This window comes from Rattus rattus, chromosome 11 (assembly GCF_011064425.1).
Source record: "Rattus rattus isolate New Zealand chromosome 11, Rrattus_CSIRO_v1, whole genome shotgun sequence".
NCBI lineage: Eukaryota > Metazoa > Chordata > Mammalia > Rodentia > Muridae > Rattus > Rattus rattus.
In genome coordinates this window covers 4,335,973-4,355,927 of record NC_046164.1, presented here as the reverse complement: position 1 = coordinate 4,355,927, position 19,955 = coordinate 4,335,973, and the positions used below count along the sequence as shown (strand labels likewise).

Here is a 19,955-nt window from a genome sequence, read left to right as displayed (position 1 = left end):
TGATAATTAACTCAATCCCATGTATACAACAAAACTTAAGGTGTGATTATATTTAAACTCCTTTCAAAGTACATGTGACCTCTTCCACGAAGATGGGCTTTATTGATTGACAGGTGACACCTTCAAGGTCTTGTTGGGAATCGGTTCTAGTGCTTTGTCTTGATTTGACCCCCAAATCTGGAATCTGCAATCTGCATGTCCAGATGCTGAAGGTCCCTGTCCTCAGTTGGATTTTGATTGATCAATAAAGAACCAATGGCTAATGGCTGGGCAGAGAGAGAGGGAGTAGGATAGACTGTGCTGGGAAAGAACAGGAGGCTGAAATGTAGGTATGAGAAGGAAATCGTCCCCCAGAATGGCTGCACAGAGGGGTCTTGGCCACCCAGAAGGAGACAGACAACAAGATAAAAGCTGGATTTAAGAGATATTAAGTCAGGATAGCCAGGGGGAGAATGGGCCATCTTTGGGGAGGTTTAGAAGTGCCCAACCACCATTGAGCTAGTGGTCAAGGCATAACAAAATTAGCTGGTGTGTGTGTGTGTGTGTGTGTCTTTCATTTGTGAATCCATTGAGCTATTGGGCTGGTGCAGTGCACACTTGACCCACCAGGAGCCAAAGCGGTTAACTAATCCACAGCTGCAGGGTCTTGGGGAGGATCTGGTATAGTCTTGGTCACACAGATAGCGATTAAGCACCTCTGCTCCCGTTTGTAAAGAACATGTGACATTTCCTATAAAGATGGGTTCTATCGCTGAGAAACAATGCTCAAGCTAAGGGTGTAGGGAGGATAACTGAGATAAACATAAGAGTCTGGGAGCCCACTATGGCCTGGTCATAGAGATAATACAGGGATCACCGGGCTTAACCACACCCATTCCCAGCCTTCTGGGAAGAAAGCAGGCCATGCATCCCTTCCTTGGAAGGAACAACCCTGCATGTCTATCATTTCTGGCTTCCCAAATGCTAACCTGTGAGCACATGAACCTCTTGCCCTCTACAGATTAGACCGTGAGGCAGAGCCTTTGTAAATAACTTCAGGGCCCTTACGAGTCCTTCCAGAGGCTCCCATTCACCTTCCTGTGCATTAGAAAACACGGAAAAATTACTTCATGGTGACACAATCAGGAGAAAGGACAGTGCCTTCGTGGGTTTGTGTTTGTTTCATATATTCTAGGCACTAGTCCTATATCTGAAGGGCGGTTGACTTTTCCCACTCTGCAAGCTCCCTCTTCCCTCTGGTTATTGCTTCCCTGACTATGTGCAAGTGTTTCAGACAATCCCACCTGTCAGGATTGTTCCCACTGTCCTTGGAGCCTTTCTGGAACATTCTGATCTATCTCTGTATCTTTTGCTTTTAAGGACTTTTTTTTTAATATTTTTTTGAGAATTTCATGCATGAGTATTGTATTTGCATCATTTCTACCCCAGTCCCTCCCCACTCCGGCTCCTCTCACTCTCTCTCAAATTCATAGCTTCTTCTGTAATTATTAGTGTTTCACACACACTCTCTCTCTCTCTCTCACACACACACACGCACACACATACATACATACATATACATCATATACATAAACACAACCTACAGAGTCTATTTAGTGTTGTGTATTTAGGACTGACCACTTGACGTTGGGTAATCTACGAGGGGGACAATCCCTAGAGAAGACTGATTTCCCTTCTCCTAGGAGTTAGCAATTGCCTTCCTCTAGGACTTGTGAAAGTCTCCCATCCACACTGGCATGTCAACTGTGATTGTCATTGTGCAGTCTTATTTAGGTGATGTGAATTACCACAGAAACAGGGAATGCAGCAAAGGATCATGGGGAGGGAAATGGACACAGTGTGGCACAGACTCTATGAGGGGAGACATTAGAAAAACAGGAGGGCTCTTAACTTGGGGGAACAGAGAAAGGCAGCCAGAAGGAAAGAGAGGGAATGGGTTAAAGAAACTTAAGGATAAATATTTTCTGTTTAACTGAAAACGTATACTATATAAGAATATATATATATATATATATATATGCACACATAAATAATTTAAATGAAGTTACACCACTTAGGGTGATAAGGCCTTCCCCTCAAAGCCATACACTATCCAACAAAAACCCTAGTACCAGGCATGCAAATCCTCCCTTCAAGAACAGCACAGACTGTTTCTGTTGTCCATTTCTGTCTACTGGAACTTGACGGTAAGAATCTGTTGCTGAAGACATCATCTACTTTGGCCCAGGACTCGAAGGAATTGAACTAGAACTGATCTAGGAGACTCTTAAATATCATTTGCACTTCTCTACAGCAAAGAGAAAGGCTTTCTCACCCCAAGGTCTTTGATCATTTTTGTTTTGATTTTTGTCCTGGATGAGAAATGTGGACCTAGTTTTCTTTTTCTACATGAGGAAATCTAGGCTTCCCACCACTAGGCTGACTCTTCCAGGGTGTTTGTTTTTAATGGTAGTCCCTGCACGGGTTTGTGTCTTCTGTTTTATTTTGCTGGTCTATGGATCTGTGATTGCGCCTGCCTGACCTGCACTATTTTAGTTATTAGAGCTCTGTAATATAATTTGAGGTGAGGTGAAGATGATGTCTTTATGCAGGAAGGCAGATACAGGATAGAATGAGGCCTGCCATTGGACAAGAAGGAAGGATGGGCGGGTCTGGTCTGGATGTGATTTTAATGTGCTCTCGAACTCATTTTACCTGAAATCTTTCTGAGAGAGTTTGTCTTTGTGCATCAGGGAACCTGATCTACAGGTTCTGTCTTTGTGTTGCTGTTCCCGTGAGCACCTTTGGCTTCGTGGATGAATTTGGCTGTGTTCTGTCCCCTTCTCTCTTGTGTAACATTAGCATTAGCTCTCCCCTAAGGGTTTGGCAGAATTCTGCACTGGGTCTACCTGGTCCTGAACTTTTTGGGGGGAGACTGTTTATCACTGCTTCAATCTCATTGGTCCCTACGGTTCTGTTTAACATGTTTCTCCTTGATTTAACTTTGGTAGAACACAGGTGTCTAGGAATCCATACATTTCTTCTGCATTTCCCAGTTGTTTGGAATATGACATTTACAGTCCCCTCCCCTTTCATCGCCGTTGTTATTAATTTCGGTCATCTTCCTTGCTCCCCTCTGGTAGCTCTGCTAAGGTTTTCCAGCTGGTCCCGCCTTTCACTCCTTCAGTTTCCAGTTACCATTGTTCCTTCGTATGCATTGCCTTTTGAGTTTGGATTGTTGTTTTCCTAAGCTCTTGAGGTGTATTGTTGTATTGTTTATTTGAGGTCATCTTGATGTTTTAATCCAAACATTTACAGTTACAAATTTCTCCTAAGAATGGCGTCAGCTCTATCCTAAGGTTTCTGGTAAGCTGTTCCCTCTATTGACTATAAATGTATTGGTTTACTGCGCGGCACCATCTTCCATCAATTGATCCTCACAGCCATGTATAATAGTGCAGTTCAGTTTGGTTACTACACATTAGCATTGTATATCAAGATGAGGTTGTCTCCCATTCTTGTTCTTAAGATCAAGGCTGTTTGGCTATTCAAGGTCTTTCAGGTCCTACTTAGACTTTAGGAATTTCTCCTTCTAGGAAAATTGCCTTTAGTATTTTGGCAGGATTCGTATTGACTCTAGATAATTGCAGATAGTGTGGGCATTTTAATATTAATTTTTCAGACCATAGATGTAAATTTAGAATTTTGGGGTGACTTGTGTTGACTCTATAGGTCATTGCAGATAGTGTGGGCATATCTATCAATATTAATTTTTCAGATCATTGGTGTAAATTTAAAATGTTATCAGGAATTGTGTTTGCTCTGTAGATAACTACAGACAGTGTGAGCATTTGCATATTGTTTGCTAGACGATGAACATGAGAGATTTTCCACAGTTTTTCTCCAAACTTTTTCATCAATGTTTTGAGTCTTCAGTGTGCCGACCTCTTGCCTCTTTGTTAAATTCCATGCTATTGTTGGATAAAGATACTTTCCTATTTTAGGAAAGTCATTCATTATCCGTATATAAAAATGCTACTGATTTCTGGGTGCTGACTGTGTTACCTTCTGAATTCATGCACCAGGTTTTCAAGATTTTTACATGGAAGTCCATGTATCTGTCTGTCTCTGCCATTTTGTATGTCATTAATGTATGCCTGCACACACACACACACACACACACACACACACACACACACACACCCTTACATAGGAGAATTGTTCCTTTTTAATTTGAACTTTTCTGCCTTTTACTTGACCTCGCTCTGGCTTAGATTCCAGTGCTATATTAAAAAGAAGTGGCCAGGGTAGACGTCCGAGCCTTATTTCTGATTTTAGAGGGATTCCTTTTAGGTTTTTAGCATTAATCTGTGGGTTATGAAAACAAAGTCAATGTGCTGAGATACTTCCTTTCTATGTCTAATTTATTGAATTCATATAAACACTCAATTTTTAAAATGGCTTATCTGCATCAAATGAGACAATCATAATTTCTGGCCTCCATTGTATTCATGTAGAGTGTCACATGACTTTATTTGCTTATGCGCTGAATCGTTTTGCAACTCAGGCCAATTATTTACGCAACTTACACAGTCCTTTTGATGTCTGATTGAATTGTTTGCTGCTGTTTCACCGAGTGCTTTTGCGTCTGTGTTCATTAAGGACCCTGTTTGTTTCCTTGTGGTGTTCTTGTCTGGTTGTGGTGTCAGACTAATGCTGGGTTTATATGCGTTTGAAGTGAACTTGAAACTACCTCCTCTTCTTCTACTCTTCGGAAGGATTTAACAGTGTGGGATCCCTGCCCAAAAGATTAACATAGTCCAGTGACTCCTTCAGGTCCCCGCATTGTTTGTTGTTATTGAACAAATGTAGTATTTATTCCAATTCTGGATTCATCAATGCTGTTCACATTTTGTATTTCTTCATAATATAGTCTTGGTGGCTTATGGTTCTAAAATTCCCCAGTTTCTTCCCGATTATCTGATCTGCTACAATGGAACAATTCCCAGGAGTCTCTTAGCACCCTTCCTGTAGTATATTTGAATTACAACTTTAAGTTTTATTTCTATTTGTGAAATTTTCAATTTCACCCAATTATTGATACTTAACCTCAACAAAACTATTGATACCTCATTTCAACAAACCAATAACAACACAAAGCAATAAAATTTTATGCAGATTATTCTTTTAAATATTTGGGTTCTAGCCTGTGCATTTGAGAAGTATTCTGTTGCTGATGGATGGAATGTTCTATATGCTGTGAGGTTAATTTACTTTAAGGTGTTATCCAAACCACCACAGTCCCTTACCATTATTGAACTGGCCTTTATTTCTGTTTCAGTGTTGGCAACATATATTTTATCTCCTTGAAAAATTGACACGATTATTATGCAATGACCTTCTTTGTCTCTTTAATAGATTTTTTAAAAAAAAACTAAATGTCTATTTTTGTACATACAGTTATGTTACTACTGCATGGAATGTTTTTTCCTGTATTACTTTCAGAGAATATGGTATCCTTATAATTGAGTCCCTTAAAAGCAGAATGAAGTTAGAGCCTGTTTTAATTTATCCACAAATGCACTCCATGCCTTTTAATTAGTTAATGCCTTTTAATGCGTAGTCAATATGCGATGACCGTGAAAACGTAAGGGTTTGCTACTGTCACGTTTTTCCTGGTTTCACATGGATCCTTCAGTCCTTTCTTCCCCCTTACTCATTTTTGCCAATAGCTTCATGGAGAGTTCCTTTGAATGGAATGACTTGTGGAAGGTCTTTGGCCTTCCTGGATTTCTTTCCTCATGTAAGGAGTTTTCTCTCATTTATTTAAGGTTTCTGTTCCTTTCATTTTCTGTTCTGAGATTTCCATAATTTATACTTTGGTTCACTTTCGGAGTCCTGTATGTATGGGACCATAAGGTTGAAAATACTGTTTTCATTTTCTCTTTTGTGACTCTAATGTGGTAAATCTTTGAGCTCACTGAATGTTTTTGTTTTAAAATTTTCTCTTTGTTAAGTTTCCGATTTTGATTATCATGTTTCTGATTCCACTTAGGTGTGTTCTTGGTTTTGTGTGTGCTTTCTGTAGCTGGAAGAGTTTAAGCTATTTTGAATGCTGTTACTGAAACGCAATAAAGAGGGGCTATTATTCTGTTACTTAGTTGATGGTACATCTACTGTGATTATCTGTAGTGTATCAATTATGGTTCATTTAATGCTGTGGGTGGCTATATCAGCTTCACAGACTAGCTTCAGCAGAGAATCCTTCCACTAGCCAACTCACCACGAGATTCCAAGTGAGCCTTGTTTGAGTTCTTAGGTGGGCAACTGCCTGGACCAAGTAGCCATTAAGTCCACAGCAGTCACTTTGCTGCCTGGATTTTCCAAGACAGACCTGAAGTTTTGGTGTATGGGTCGACCTGGCTCCAGTGTCTAATTGGATGACTGTCGACTGGCATTGCTATCAAGGTAATGTTAATCTCTCATAACAAATTTTAAACTGTTTCTTCCTCCTTTTTGATTTTTGGAAGCATTCAGTAAGAATTGATCCTCTCAAATTTTTGATAGTGATCGTGAGTGGTCATTAGGTAGTAGAAGGCAGGTCTGTAGCATGTGTCTATGGGGGCAAATCTGGAGCCTTACAAAGTTTTAGGTAAACTGCAATCAATGAAAGATAAGCTTATAACAAGAAACTTACCCTTCCTAATCCAAAGAGCTAAGCTAATTAAAAAATTCAATGTGCAAATAATTTTGAAATTATATGGTGCCTTAATCCATTCCTTCAAAAAAAGAAAGAAAAGAATATGTTACCTCCTCAATTCAAGGGCCTTGTGTCTCGTGTGTCTAAGACGTCATACAGAACCTTAGTCCACTCTGATTGCTGTCCTTGCAGTAGACACACAGGGCGTGGTATGACACAGTGAGGGGAGAACAGGGAGTGATAAACGAGGGAGAGGCTGGAGTCCTGCCAGTGCCACCTACAGAAACCAAGGACTGTGGCAAAACCCAAAGACAGGGAGAGGAAGCGTGGTGGCACTGTAACTTAATATCGTACTTCTGGCTTACGGAAGGATGGAGAATAGATTCCTCACTCGTTTTACAGTTATTTTTGAAGCAGTTTTGTTTTTCTTGGTTTGCATCAACCTTACTTAGTAAATGTTAACACCTGTGCCGCAGCCCATCCCCCACTGGCTCTGAAATCCTTTATCTATGTGGAAACAAACCGGACACAGCACAGCTTAGAACTGAGGCGGCTTCTAATGAACAACGTGTAGGCCACACAGGGAGCAGAAGTGCTCTGAACAGAGGGTGATTTCCATCTGAAGGGAATGATGACAGACAGTGCAAGGTTACACCACAGTGTGTAGAATGGCGTGCTGTCTGAAGCACGCTCACCTCTGGAATTTTTTGTGGAATGTTTTCAGGTAACTGAAGTCATGCAAAGTAAAACTATGGAGGAGTGCAGACTACTATAACCCCAGTGTAAATGCTCCAACTTATGTTGAATGTTGAGTTTATTGAATATTGAATGAGTGAGTTTAATGTTTTCATGTAGATTTCACCTCGAAACACAAAAATACAGTTGGAAAGCAATTTTACTACATCTAAATATGGCAAACCTGTTCTAAAATCAAACAATTCTTGTGATGGAGACTTTATCTTTTTTCCCTTTTATTAAACATATATTCTCTTCTCATACAATATAATCTGTATAAAGATTCCCCTCCCTTTACTCCTCCCAGCTCCTGTTTCTTGATGTCTTTATCTTGAATTGTGGTTCAAAGACACTCCAAAAAGGAGACAGGCATCACCGGTGAACTTATGCAAAGAAAAATATCTTCGTATTTCAATACGAAATCAAGTAAGATTGAATCTGTTTAGTTTAGAGGTTGCCCTGAGCTTAGCAGCACTTTAATATCTATAGATGAAATAAATTTTAAACTAAAATTATTATTGCTGTCTGGCAAAAGAAAACATTTAAAGTTAAAACTTGTAAAATATTGCAAGAACTTTTAAAAATTAAGTATGTGCTTAACTTTTTTCAGAAAACTCTAAGTATCAGTATTTAGAAAGGCATAATTATGATCGGAGTTGCCGTAAATATTAAGAGTAATTATTCAGTCTTACTAAAGGTTAAAATTCTAAAAGTTCATAAGAAAAGTTTGCTTTACTAGGTAAGTATACAAACTTTCTTAAAATATTCTGGAGATACTGTTTCATAAGTTCCATAATATGTTTCTAAGACAACAAATACTCTAACATATAATTTTTCATAATTTTAAAATCCTTTTTATTCCTCAGAAATGTCTTTGTGGTCACTGGTTCACATGAGAAGTACACCTAACTTGACCCCTTAGACGTGGCCCTCACAGCACGCCTGTGAGATCTTGCTTGGATGCCATTTCCTGAAACCATGGAAATACCATGCTCAGTACCCAAGGGAGGCAAGGAGGCGCTCTCCCCATGGCCGCTCTTCCATTGCTGGGCCAACTGCTGAATGTGACGTTATTGGTAAGCAATAGATCACCGCAGAAGGCAAGGAGTGTGTAAGAGCCAGCCTATGCAATAAACGTTACTCAATGGAAAGCAGATGGTTGGGTGGACGCCTGGTCCACAGGCAGAGCACTTAACTGCTTCCAAAGAACCAGGATTACCTTGTGTGTACAGCCAGAGCGCTCTCTGCTGATCTTACAGAGTAAGGCTAAGAGATGCCTGGCTACTTTGTAGTTCTCTTTAATAATGGAGACACACTCACGTAACCTGGAGTGATATGGCAAGAGAGCCATCTCTAGTTAGCCACGTCTCTAGGAGCTTATTTGTCTCACTTATAGACATGGAACTTTCTTAAACTATGGCTACTATAACCAGATACAGTGCATAGAGCAGAATAACCTGGACAGAACAATAAACAAGGATGACAACTTCTTGTGTATTAACCTGTTCCTCCATAAGTACCAGAGCCTAGTCAAGACCAACATAGTGTTGAGCTTGGACACTTGACAGTCCTTCAAACTTTTAGAACTTTAATTGGAGCGTCAGGGAACTGCTTTAGGATCTATAAGATTTCAAGTCATCATAAACCATCCTAAGGTCTTCACAAGTTCAGCTTCATCACTATGTATCTTGAGGCACAACACGGGTATTTGAGGTTTATGTTAAAAATATCCAAAAGGACCAAGGCAAAGCCAGATCTAGAATAAATATAATAATACTAATAACAATAACCCTGGGCCTTTAGTGGCATATTTTTAAAGTAAACGAATCCTAAGGAAAGTTAAGTTTAGGACCATGTTGTGGGCATCTCATTTCCCAGCTTCTGTATTTCACTCGAACCTTGAAGCAATGTCTATGAAAAATCACTTATCTGTAAATAAACAAAGCAAAGCACGGTCTGTCGTGAATGATCCCTTCCAACGTCAATTTTATAGCTTGCCAATTTAGACCCCTCAAATAAAACCAAACTATTAGTAATTATCCAAAATATATACTTTTGTATACCAGAGACCATACAGTCATTTACATTCTTCTCCAGAAAAGAATTTGATATCATGAGAAGCCCTGTTTTGTAGAATGATATCATTATACAGGTGAAGGCAGGTATAGGATAGAACGAGGCCTGTCATTGGATGAGAAGGAAGGATGGACGGGAGAAAAGCTTTAGAGAGGGGGAGCAAAGGAGGAGACGAGAGAGAGAAAGCAGCAGAGAGAGAGTGTGGAGGCGGATTTCTCTCTGCATATTTACAGGTTGTTGTGAATATTCTTAAGGGATGGATGTGTACAGGCCTTTGTATGTCTAGGTGGGCAATTATATCTTATCAATTGGATCAGAGGTTATTGTGCTGTGTGTTCTTTCATGTGGCGATTTAAGTTCAAGAGAGTGTGTGGTGGCTGGAGACACTGGGCCACTATGGAATTGGGATGTGTATGTCTGGCATGGTGGCAACCTGCCTTGGGAACTAGACCGGTAGAGAGATTGCTGCCAGGCTCAGAGAGAAGCCATCTGCAGTGTGATATGGGATGGAGCAGAGTGGGTGAGACACTTTGCTGACTGAGATGAAGATATCCACCGGATATCTTGGGGCACTACAGTGCTGGATCTAGTGCGGGATAAAAGACAGCATATTTTATAATTTTACAGCAACACTGTTTTACCTACAGAAATATCTGGACACATACTCAGAAGAATGGTTTCAGATGTGGATGCACAGAGTTACCAAGGAAACCAATTTTATCAAGATATCGTAGGGTGGGGGTAAGTCTCAGAGTAAGTACCATATTATCAAAGGGATGAGTATAGATAATGTTCCGTGATATCTTAATCAACAGTGACGTTAGAATATATCTGTGTATTAGCGACCTCACAAGTGCTGACTGACGATAATACTAATGTGATTTGTTGCCAAGGGGGAAAACACTGAATCTATCAGATGTTAGTGACCTCCCTTCCGGGTTCATGGGTCCCCTCAATTCTATCTATGGGATCCTACATTAAGATGTGCTACATTATGGGAATCTGAGAAAATAGTAATGAACCTGGTTCTATTTAGAGTTTAAGAAAGTATATTTTGGCCAGGCGCAGTGATACATGCCTTTAATCTGAATACTTAGGAGGCAGAGCGAGGCAGAGCTCTGTGAGTTTGAGGCCAGCCTATAGAGATAGTTTCACGACCACCAGGGTTATGTTGTGAGTCCTGTCTCAGAGAAACAAGTCTGTTCTGTATACAAGGGTGTGTCTCTCTGGTTACTGCACCTGCTCGACACTTCCGTGGCCCTGGGTTCAATCCCCATGGCCACACACAAACAAGTATCACTTTGGAAAAGGTATAGACGATATATGAATGCCTGTGTGTATACACACACAGACACACATAAAATAGTGCATCAGAGACAACACAAGTAGGCCTTAAAGAGAAGAATAATGAGCTTGAGAGAGAGAGAATCCTCTGGACAGGATGATGGGAGGGAGACATACAAGAAGCCTTCAGAGAACCCCTGAAAGAAAAGGTAATATCACACTCATGTCCTTTCAGGGGCAGTGGAAGTCCCACAGCACATGGCTTCATCTGGGGTAGCTTACTTGACATGGAGTATAGTGAAACAAGGCACTGGGCAAGACCACAAATTGGGAACTAAATCACAGTACAGCAAATCTCCCTAAGCATCCCACAGGGCTGCGGGAGGTGTGGCCTGGTCTCTTCAGGCCGTGGGATCTGGCCTCTTAAAGTGATCAGTGTTTTACCAGGGCAGGGCCATGATCTAACACTGTGACTCTGGAAATTCGATTTTGAGGATGAGACATACTTGAAAGGATCGCATTTAAGCAGGAGACACCAAGTGGTGAAACATTTGGTTTCCTAATGCAAAATAACAGAGGTGCTTAGAAAACAATACTGTGGATAGGTAACTAAGTCCAGCCAGAAACGGATTGCACGATCGCTTTTGCCAACAAAAGAGTACAATTTAGAGAAAGCGCATTGGTAGCCTTTATGACTTGTGCTCCCTTCACTGAAATCAATTTATATAAAAATCAGCTTGGGGGGGGCTGGAGAGATGGCTCAGAGGTTAAGAGCACTGACTGCTCTTCCAAAGGTCCTGAGTTCAAATCCCAGCAACCACATGGTGGCTCACAACTACCTGTAAGGGGATCTGATGCCCCCTTCTGGCGTGGCTGAAGACAGGTACAGTGTACTCATAAACATAAGACAAATAAATAAACCTTTTTAGAGTTTTATTTATTTCATGTACGTGAGTACACTGTTGCTGTCTTCAGCCACATCAGAAGAGGGCATCAGATCCCATTACAGGTGGTCATGAGCCTCCATGTGGTTCCTGGGATTTGAACTCAGGACCTCTGGAAGAGCAGTCAGTGCTCTTAACCTCTGAGCCATCTCTCCAGCCCAATCGTTTTTTTGTTTTTTAAATCAGTTTTTGTAATAGTCCTAACTGCAGTCTAGGTCCTTCAAGCTTCAGGGAAGATCCAAGGTCTTTAAAGCAAACAGTAACTCTACAGAAAAGGCAATTCTGAGTAAGTCCTAGAAGGGAGAATCTGCAGACGTTAGTAGTTCACCACTACAACCCATCCTTTAAAAAGGCTAAACAATGTAGGCTGGTGTCACAAATGTCAGATGCTAAAAGGCGTTTGTAAGGAGAGCAAAAAGAGATTCTACTAAATCCGTGGCTGAGAAACCAGTGGTAGCAACGTAAGCATGGAACAATCACATGGGATCCCACTGAGCTACGGAAATGATAAAAACAAGCCGTGCAGGACTACCCCTGTTGTGGGTTACCCGCAAATCTTCCTCAAGCCAGGCACTACCTAATGTGCAAAGCCTGTGGCATTCCTGCTAAGTTCCTCCCAGTGAAAAGCACTTGTCCCAAATTTAGGCAGTGTTTTATCCAGAGCCATTCTGACTCATAAAGTCCTCACACAGTACCACAAAGAGGGAATAATTTAAGCACCAAGAATGCTTTTTAACATTTTGGCCACATAAAAACACGGCAAAGGAAGCTTCAAAAACCAGAAAGACATATATGAATTTACATCAATTTCCCTTAATTACTAAGCTGTAGTTTTCATGCATAAATAGGATACCTAACAAAAAATTTTAAAGGGGGAAATTATTGCAAAATGAATGGTAAATAATACTGTGAGATCTTACAGCTTCCAAATTGTATCAAATATTATTACTTGAAATTCAACTTAATAAATTAACCCTCCATGTAAAAAATACTTAGTGTGTTCCATTTTTATAGGTGTCTCCTTAGACAAGAAATATAAATAACGTCAACAATCTTTTTTCATTTAAGACCATAAGAGCTCTAAAGCGTGGTTAATTTAAAATAGTTAATGTCACTGGGGAAAGAGTCTATGTAATCAAGGATAATTTCCAATAAAAATATATGCTATGATTCAAATGTCACACCAACAGGAGTGATGTTAAGTGTCACTATGAGGGACCAGACAAATGAGGTGTCACTAAAAAAGATGACTGCGTGGGGAGGCAGACAGTGGCGACCTCTGGAAGATGGAGTCTCTTCTCTCTGCTGGTCCTAGAAGAGAAAAGAGACACCAATAAACATCAACACACTGTCCAAATTCCTCCCCACCCGAGATACACCGGTCTACTGGTGTTTCTCATCCTTACAGCCAGCCTTGCCTTCGGGTATAGTGGTCAAGGCCAAAAGAAACGTCAAAAAATACCACCATATCCGAACTCGTAGTGCCGTCTTAAAAACAAAACCACTACAAAAGGCACTTCTTTCTTAGGTCATTGTGATCTGCACCGAACAGAATGGAAAGCAGGCAGGCACAGAGTGACGTCTTATATCGTCGCAGTTTGAAAAATAATCGTCCAAAGTCAGACTGTACCTTTAATTCTAAAGTGGCCATTTAATTATTTATTCTCTATGCATATGTTAGAGTTCAAACCCAGGGCTTGCCACCAGACGAAAATGCGTGGATGAACATCTGTATGTTCGTGGGTGTGGAGCGTGTGACTACAACTAAACATCAGGGTTATAAGTGTTGTTTCAGTGGGCACTGGGCATGGAGCAAATGGGGGTGGGGACATTAATCACCTGTACACTGACACCAAGATTACCTTTACTTTAGAGGGAAGCACAAAAACTTGAAAGTCCAAGGATAAGGATTTAAATAGAATACTGTTAGTAAATAATCCCTTCCATTACAGATTGCTAACAGAACGTTTCCGAATCTGTACTTCCAAGGGAGCAGAGCATTCTAGCAATGTCAAGCGAAACAACAAATCCCAACGCTACCACAGCCCAGCACTGTATGGCAACAGATTTCTGAACCACTATCATTGTTGCGTCTTCTCTTCTCTAGACCTAGTCACTATAAACCATCTCCGAAGTTAAAACCACAGAAAGTACCTTAAATCCAAGTGACTCGAGATTACTATCCAAATATGCATGCTGGGAAGTTAATTTAAATTAAACAGCATCTATGGGCAAAGCACTAACTTTCCTTGAGGTAGCAAAATGAATATAAACTGACGAGCGAGTCTCCAGCCCACTAAGAAAGCAGCTAATGTACATTACTGGAAGTCCTGAAAGTTTACAAACGAGTTTTTCTGAACTCGAAGGCCCTGGGCAAGACCCTGAATTGTTACTGTTCCATTGGTTGGGTTCTCCAGCAGACAAGGGAAGATGAGGCAGAATGGCCTGTTCCTGGGCACCAAGGTCTCTTTCATTTTCCCGGCCAGCAACCAAATCCGAAGGCTGGCAAGCGCCCACCCTACAAGCTGAGAGGCCCGCACTGCAGTTTCACGAAACCATTCAGACATTCAGGGGAGGGAAAGACTTCAGCAAAGCTAGTGACAAAGGAACACAGAAACCGAAACGCTGGTCTCCACAGCGCCTACTCCTGCTCGCACAAGAACAGCCTGAACAAAGCCCTGGGTCCGAGCGAGCTGCCCACGCCCGCCGCCCTTCGCCTGAGCTCCTTTCACTGCGGCCACCCGGGGCCTCCGCAGGCCCCGCCACCGTTCCGCGTGCTCCGCCCCGCGCCCGTCCCCTGTCCACAGCTCCTACCTTCGGCTGCTGCTCCCGAAGCCCCGCCACGCGCGCTCCGCTACGCCCTGGGCTCGCGCAGGCCCTCGGCCCAGGCGGCCCCGGAGCAGCGACAAGCCGCGGGCCCGCGTCGCCATGCCTCGCCGTCCGCCTCCGGGGGTCCTGCGGTCAGCTCTGCGACACGTCCGGGGCCCTCAGCAGGGTTCCGGGGCGCGGGGCGGGGCGGAGCCCCGAGGAAGCGGGTGCGCCGCTGGTGGCCGCGGGGTGGCGGGCGACTCGGCTGCGACCCGCGCGCTGTGGTCACGGGAGTTCAGGGAAGGCCTCTGCGGTTCCTGCAGGCTGCACGCCCCTCTGCTCAGCTCTGGTCCCTGGTCTGGTTTCCATGGTTACGGGAAGCACAACTTGGAGCAGTAAAGTTGTTTCAAGTCTTCGCTTTTGACTCCCTGTGTGACCTTAGGACGCATTGAGAAAGAGACTCAAGGAGAGGGAGAAACAAAGATGGCCTTAGGATTTCTATGACTCTGCAGCATCCTTGACGCTTCCAGAAAGATCCGTAGCACTCCCAGAGTTTATGGTCCCTTCAAGCAGAGGGGGTTTGCAAGGCGAAAGCAAAAATTAGAGCCAGAGATTTGCGAGTCAAATCAGCCCCAAAGCTAACAGGAAATACTACTCCCAAGGTCAAGCTGTGGCTGTGTGTGAGGAGCATGGCTTGTTTCAGAGCTGCTCTCTGACTGGGGAACTTGTTATGGAAAGTCCCAAATGTTAGAGATCTTGTTCTGTGAAAATCCTGTCAAAAACAGCGGTGCATCATCTGGCTGATAGAAGGGGCGATTAAACATGGAAGAAAATCTTGGCATGGAGACATTATATAGAACACTTTATCTCAGTGTGTAAAAGGTTTTTAAATTTTCTGCTGCGGAAAAAAAAATCTGTTAAGAGAATGAAAAGCCAAGGGAAAAGTTGTGGTGGGGGTGGGGTGTTTGCAAAATACTTGATGCGAACTTGTACCCCAAATATACAAAGAGGCAAAACATACACCAACCTCTAGCTTTAAATGGACTCTGGGAATCTGAACTCAGGACCCTGTGTTTGCACAACAAACACTTGACTATCCACCGAACCGTTTCTGTTTGTACATTAAGGTCTTTAATCTCAAGCATCATTAGATATAGATGTCATCTTTTCTCCCACATATTGTTGACCATTTTTGTCAAAAATTAGATGACCTGCTTCTGGACCTTCTTTTCTATTCTCTTGATTTATATATCTGTCTTTACGCCGTTACAACACTGATTTGGTTACAACAATGACCATGCAGTAAATCCAGATACTCAAATTAATTCAGTTACAAAATGGGGAAATTGTGTTTTTCCTGTCTAGAGCAATGGTTCTCAATCTGTAGTCATGGCTGCTTTGGGAGGTTGAAAGAGCCTTTCACAGGGGTCACCTAAGACCTTCAGAAAACGCAGGTTTTACAAACCACAGCAGCAGCAAAATCACAGTTGTGAAGTGGCAAGGAAAATAATCTTATGGCTGGGGGGGGTCACCACAACATGAGAAGCCATATTAAAGGATCACAGCATCGGGAAGATTGAGACTTACTGAACTAGGTACATTATTATTCTTGCATTGAACGCTGGCCCATAGGAGACTGCATTTATTTCTTACACACTGCTGTCTGTGATCTGATGGTTTACTATAAGATGCAGGGTACATATCTATCCATATGTACCTTGTTGGGAATGCTGGATATAGGATGTTTTATCTGTGGTGGCCATGGAAGAACATCACTCAGACACAATGTGCAGCAGTATGGCCTCAGTTGATGATGCAGGGGAACAGGAGAGCTGGTTTAACTGTGGCGTTTGTAAGCAGTCTCTCCATCTCTATGTTACTTGTCTCAAGGTCTATTCTCATGCCTGTAGGTTGATGTCCTTATGCAGGTAAAGGCAGACACAAGATAAAAACGAGGCCTGTCATTGGACGAGAAGGAAGGGAGGTGGGAACAAAGTTTTAGAAGGAAAAGGAGAGGAGAAAGGAGAAGCAACATGGAGGCACTCGTAAACGATTTTCGCCATGCATCTCTACATAGATATAGGATGCCGTGAATATTTCTTAAGGGATGGTCAGTTTATGTTGGTGGGCAGATTATATCTTTATTAATTGGTTGTGAGTTTATTGTGTGGATGTATTGTGGATTAAGAATTTAACATATAAATCTGATTGTTGAGTTATAATTTATTGAGGCCCGATTTCACCGGATAGTTGGGAGTTTATAGTTTAGCTATGGGAATCGGGGGTGGTTGTTGGGAGTGTGAACAGAATTTGTGGCAGGAAGCTGCTGCTGGACTTCTAGAGCCCAGATTTTACCAAGTAGCTGGAACCAGAGGGTTCTCAGCTAACAGAGAGCCGCCAGGAGAGATTCTAATCAGAGATAAATGATGATTAGTTCCATATGGCCCTACGGGGGCCAGAACTAACTCCAGGGACCAGCATGGCAAGATGCCACACTGGAATGGCCTGTGGACCGCCTGGGTCTGAGAATACCTGGGGTATCGTGGAGATAAAAGTACTCCACAGTGCCATGTGACCCTAGGGGAGGCGGCTCTAGTGCGGGATAAAAGGTCCCACCATCTTTTAATATCTACTTCAACACATGTCCTCCGCACCCAGGGATTTGCTGGCGGTTTGAAACTGGCCTTTGAACAACACTAGGTTGTAGATATGGGATTTCCTCTGAAAGAGAAACATTTTAAATTTAGCTTATTCCATACATTGATATTCAATTTGCATATGACCCACATGTTGATCTGAATAAGGCAACTCATCTATATGCTTAGTGGGGATAAATATAACATAGGTGTCACTCTCGATAGTTCAGTGCATCACATAAGATGTATAGCCCTAATTCATTCAATTCTAGAGTTGACCTTTTGTTTATTATCATCTAACAAGAAAAATCCTATCACAGAGGAATGGAAGCATCAAAGAGTAAAATTTCAATTTATGCTAGTGGTATCAATAGGCTTCATGCTTAACTCTTATAAATTGGCCAAAACTCCACCGCATGAAAGAGAACAAAGGTTCTGAGAAATAAAAAAAGATTGGTTTTATGGATGCAGAAGGACTTGAAAACTGTGCCCAAACCCAAAAGCTACTTACTTGGCCATTCATGTTTCTTCCCTTCTACACTTGGACAGAGCAATAGGAAAGTAGTTGAAGAGTTAACACTGCTTGCTTCAGATGTCTTACATCATTACTCCATTAAAACAGAGTGAGCATCACTATCGTGCCAACTGAGACAGGACTGTTTGGGAAATTTGCCTACTATCCCTCAACCTCGGCTGAGATAAATGTTATCCAAAGCCTCATGTGTGAAAGCCGTTTCGTCTCCAGACCATAATACCGTTGGAATGCAGTGGAGTCTCTAAAAAGTAGGGCCTCAGGAGACGTCTTTAATCCCCCAAAGAAGATTGCAAGACTCTGAACTTTCTCTCGGTGCTTCACGCCTGCCTGTGAAATGAATGAGCCACCCCATACATGCCCTCCAGTGAAGAGATGGGTGAGCCACCCCATTCATGCCTTCCAATAATGAGATGGGTGAGCCACCCCATTCATGGCCTCCAATGATGAGATGGGTGAGCCACCCCATTCATGTGCTCCAATGATGAGATGGGAGAGCTTCCCCATTCATGCCCTCCAATGATGAGATGGGAGAGCTTCCCCAGTCATGCCCTCCAATGATGAGGTGGAGGAGCTGCCCCATTCATGCCCTCCAATGATGAGATGGGTGAGCCACCCCATTCATGTGCTCCAATGATGAGATGGGAGAGCTTCCCCATTCATGCCCTCCAATGATGAGATGGGAGAGCTTCCCTAGTCATGCCCTCCAATGATGAGGTGGAGGAGCCTCCCCCATTCATGCCCTCCAGTGATGAGATGGGTGAGCTGCCCCATTCATGCCCTCCCACCTAGTTGAGTGTCCAGCCACAGGCACCTGCCAACCGGAACTGTGAGTAGTTCATTGACCTCAAAGCTATGTGGTGTATGTTTAGCTATTCCTCTTTTTCAGTTGATTCATCTCCGGCATTGCTACTGTACTGGAAACTCACACACTATGTATGGACACGCATACTCTAATCCTGGCTCCTTGACAGCTCAAGTTCAGCTTCAGCTTGGTAGTAGAAATGTTGGATAAATGTCTTGATTCACACTCTAACCCTGGTGTGTGCAGGAGCTTACCCTTCTACAATTTTTCAAACAGCACTTGCCAAATCTTCTCCAGAACAACTATTTGCCATGCCTTCATTAGAGCCTTCATAATGGTTTCCATTTCCGTATGGGAACTCTAAAAAGGAAACTGTCCCAGTTTATAATTTTAAAGTAACTCTGTATTATTTATTGTTTTTAACAACTATGTTTATGCTCAAAGTAAGTTTGCTTCAGGTGTTGCATTAACTGAACTTTTTTTCAACATATCGTTCTTCATTTCTGCTATAGCCACCTGTTACTAATACCGCTAGTAATTTAGGATAGGAATGTTTTCTAATGAACTGTCCAGCAACCATGTGTTACCATATATAAAGTTATATGCCAGGTTTGGTAGGTTACACAGCAAATTTCCAAAGTTGATGTCCCAGAATTTTTACTACATATTCTTTAGTGTCTCTGACAGTCCTTTTCTTCTCTGATTGTTTTGTTTCTGTTTGTTTTATAATCTTAACGGGGCCTCAGTTATTATTGGAAAGTGTTAGGAGCCTGCCCGAGGTGGGACACAGCATTGGATGCGGGTCAAAATATTGATGACCTGTGGCCTTTTCATTCTTTAACTGTTCTGTGCTTCATTACGATCTGGAAAACTTAACTCTTATTTACTTTATAAACTAACTAGACAATTCTCCGGCAATTATCATATTTATATAGCAGTGGAGAGTACAGTACAAGATTTATTTTTAGAACTCCCTTTTTTCTGGCAAGTCAGCCAAAAGCCTCTGCCTGGCCAGTGAGCTCCTTCACTCTTTTTTTAGACCAGAGAGAAAGGGGAAAGGAAAGATGTCACTCACACAGACACATACACACTGGGTGAAATGGAAAATGGCTGCCCCCCTCCTTTCCTTATTGCTTCCAGACTTTCCTATCCTTAGTACAAAATGTTCTTTCTTACATGAAGGAATTACCTCATAGATAAAATGTTACATAAAAGGGGAGTAACAGGATATGAATAACAAGTTCAAACCAGTATTTCATTCTGTAAACTCATTATAAATTCAAAGCAACAGTTTCATGTGGCCTTGCTTTATCCTGCACACCTGTGGCTTCATCCTCGGACCTAATTGTTCTTCCTTGAACGTAAATTTACCCCGTCTATTTCTCTTTCTAGTGTAATTATGAAAGCTCACCGCATTCCTTATTATGCAGCCTCTACTTACTATTATGAAGAGCAG

General features: G+C 42.1%; 1 protein-coding gene across 1 annotated transcript in view; it reads right to left on the bottom strand.

Moving 5' to 3' along the window:
• The window catches only part of Mthfd2l (methylenetetrahydrofolate dehydrogenase (NADP+ dependent) 2 like), an 86,000-nt gene extending 71,213 nt beyond the window's left edge, over positions 1–14,787 (bottom strand). The window contains exon 1 of the mRNA XM_032916743.1: positions 14,533–14,787. Within this exon, the coding sequence (XP_032772634.1) occupies positions 14,533–14,648 (116 nt within the window). The 5' untranslated portion in view covers positions 14,649–14,787. The remainder of the gene's footprint in view (positions 1–14,532) is intronic.
• Positions 14,788–19,955: the final 5,168 nt, after the last annotated feature.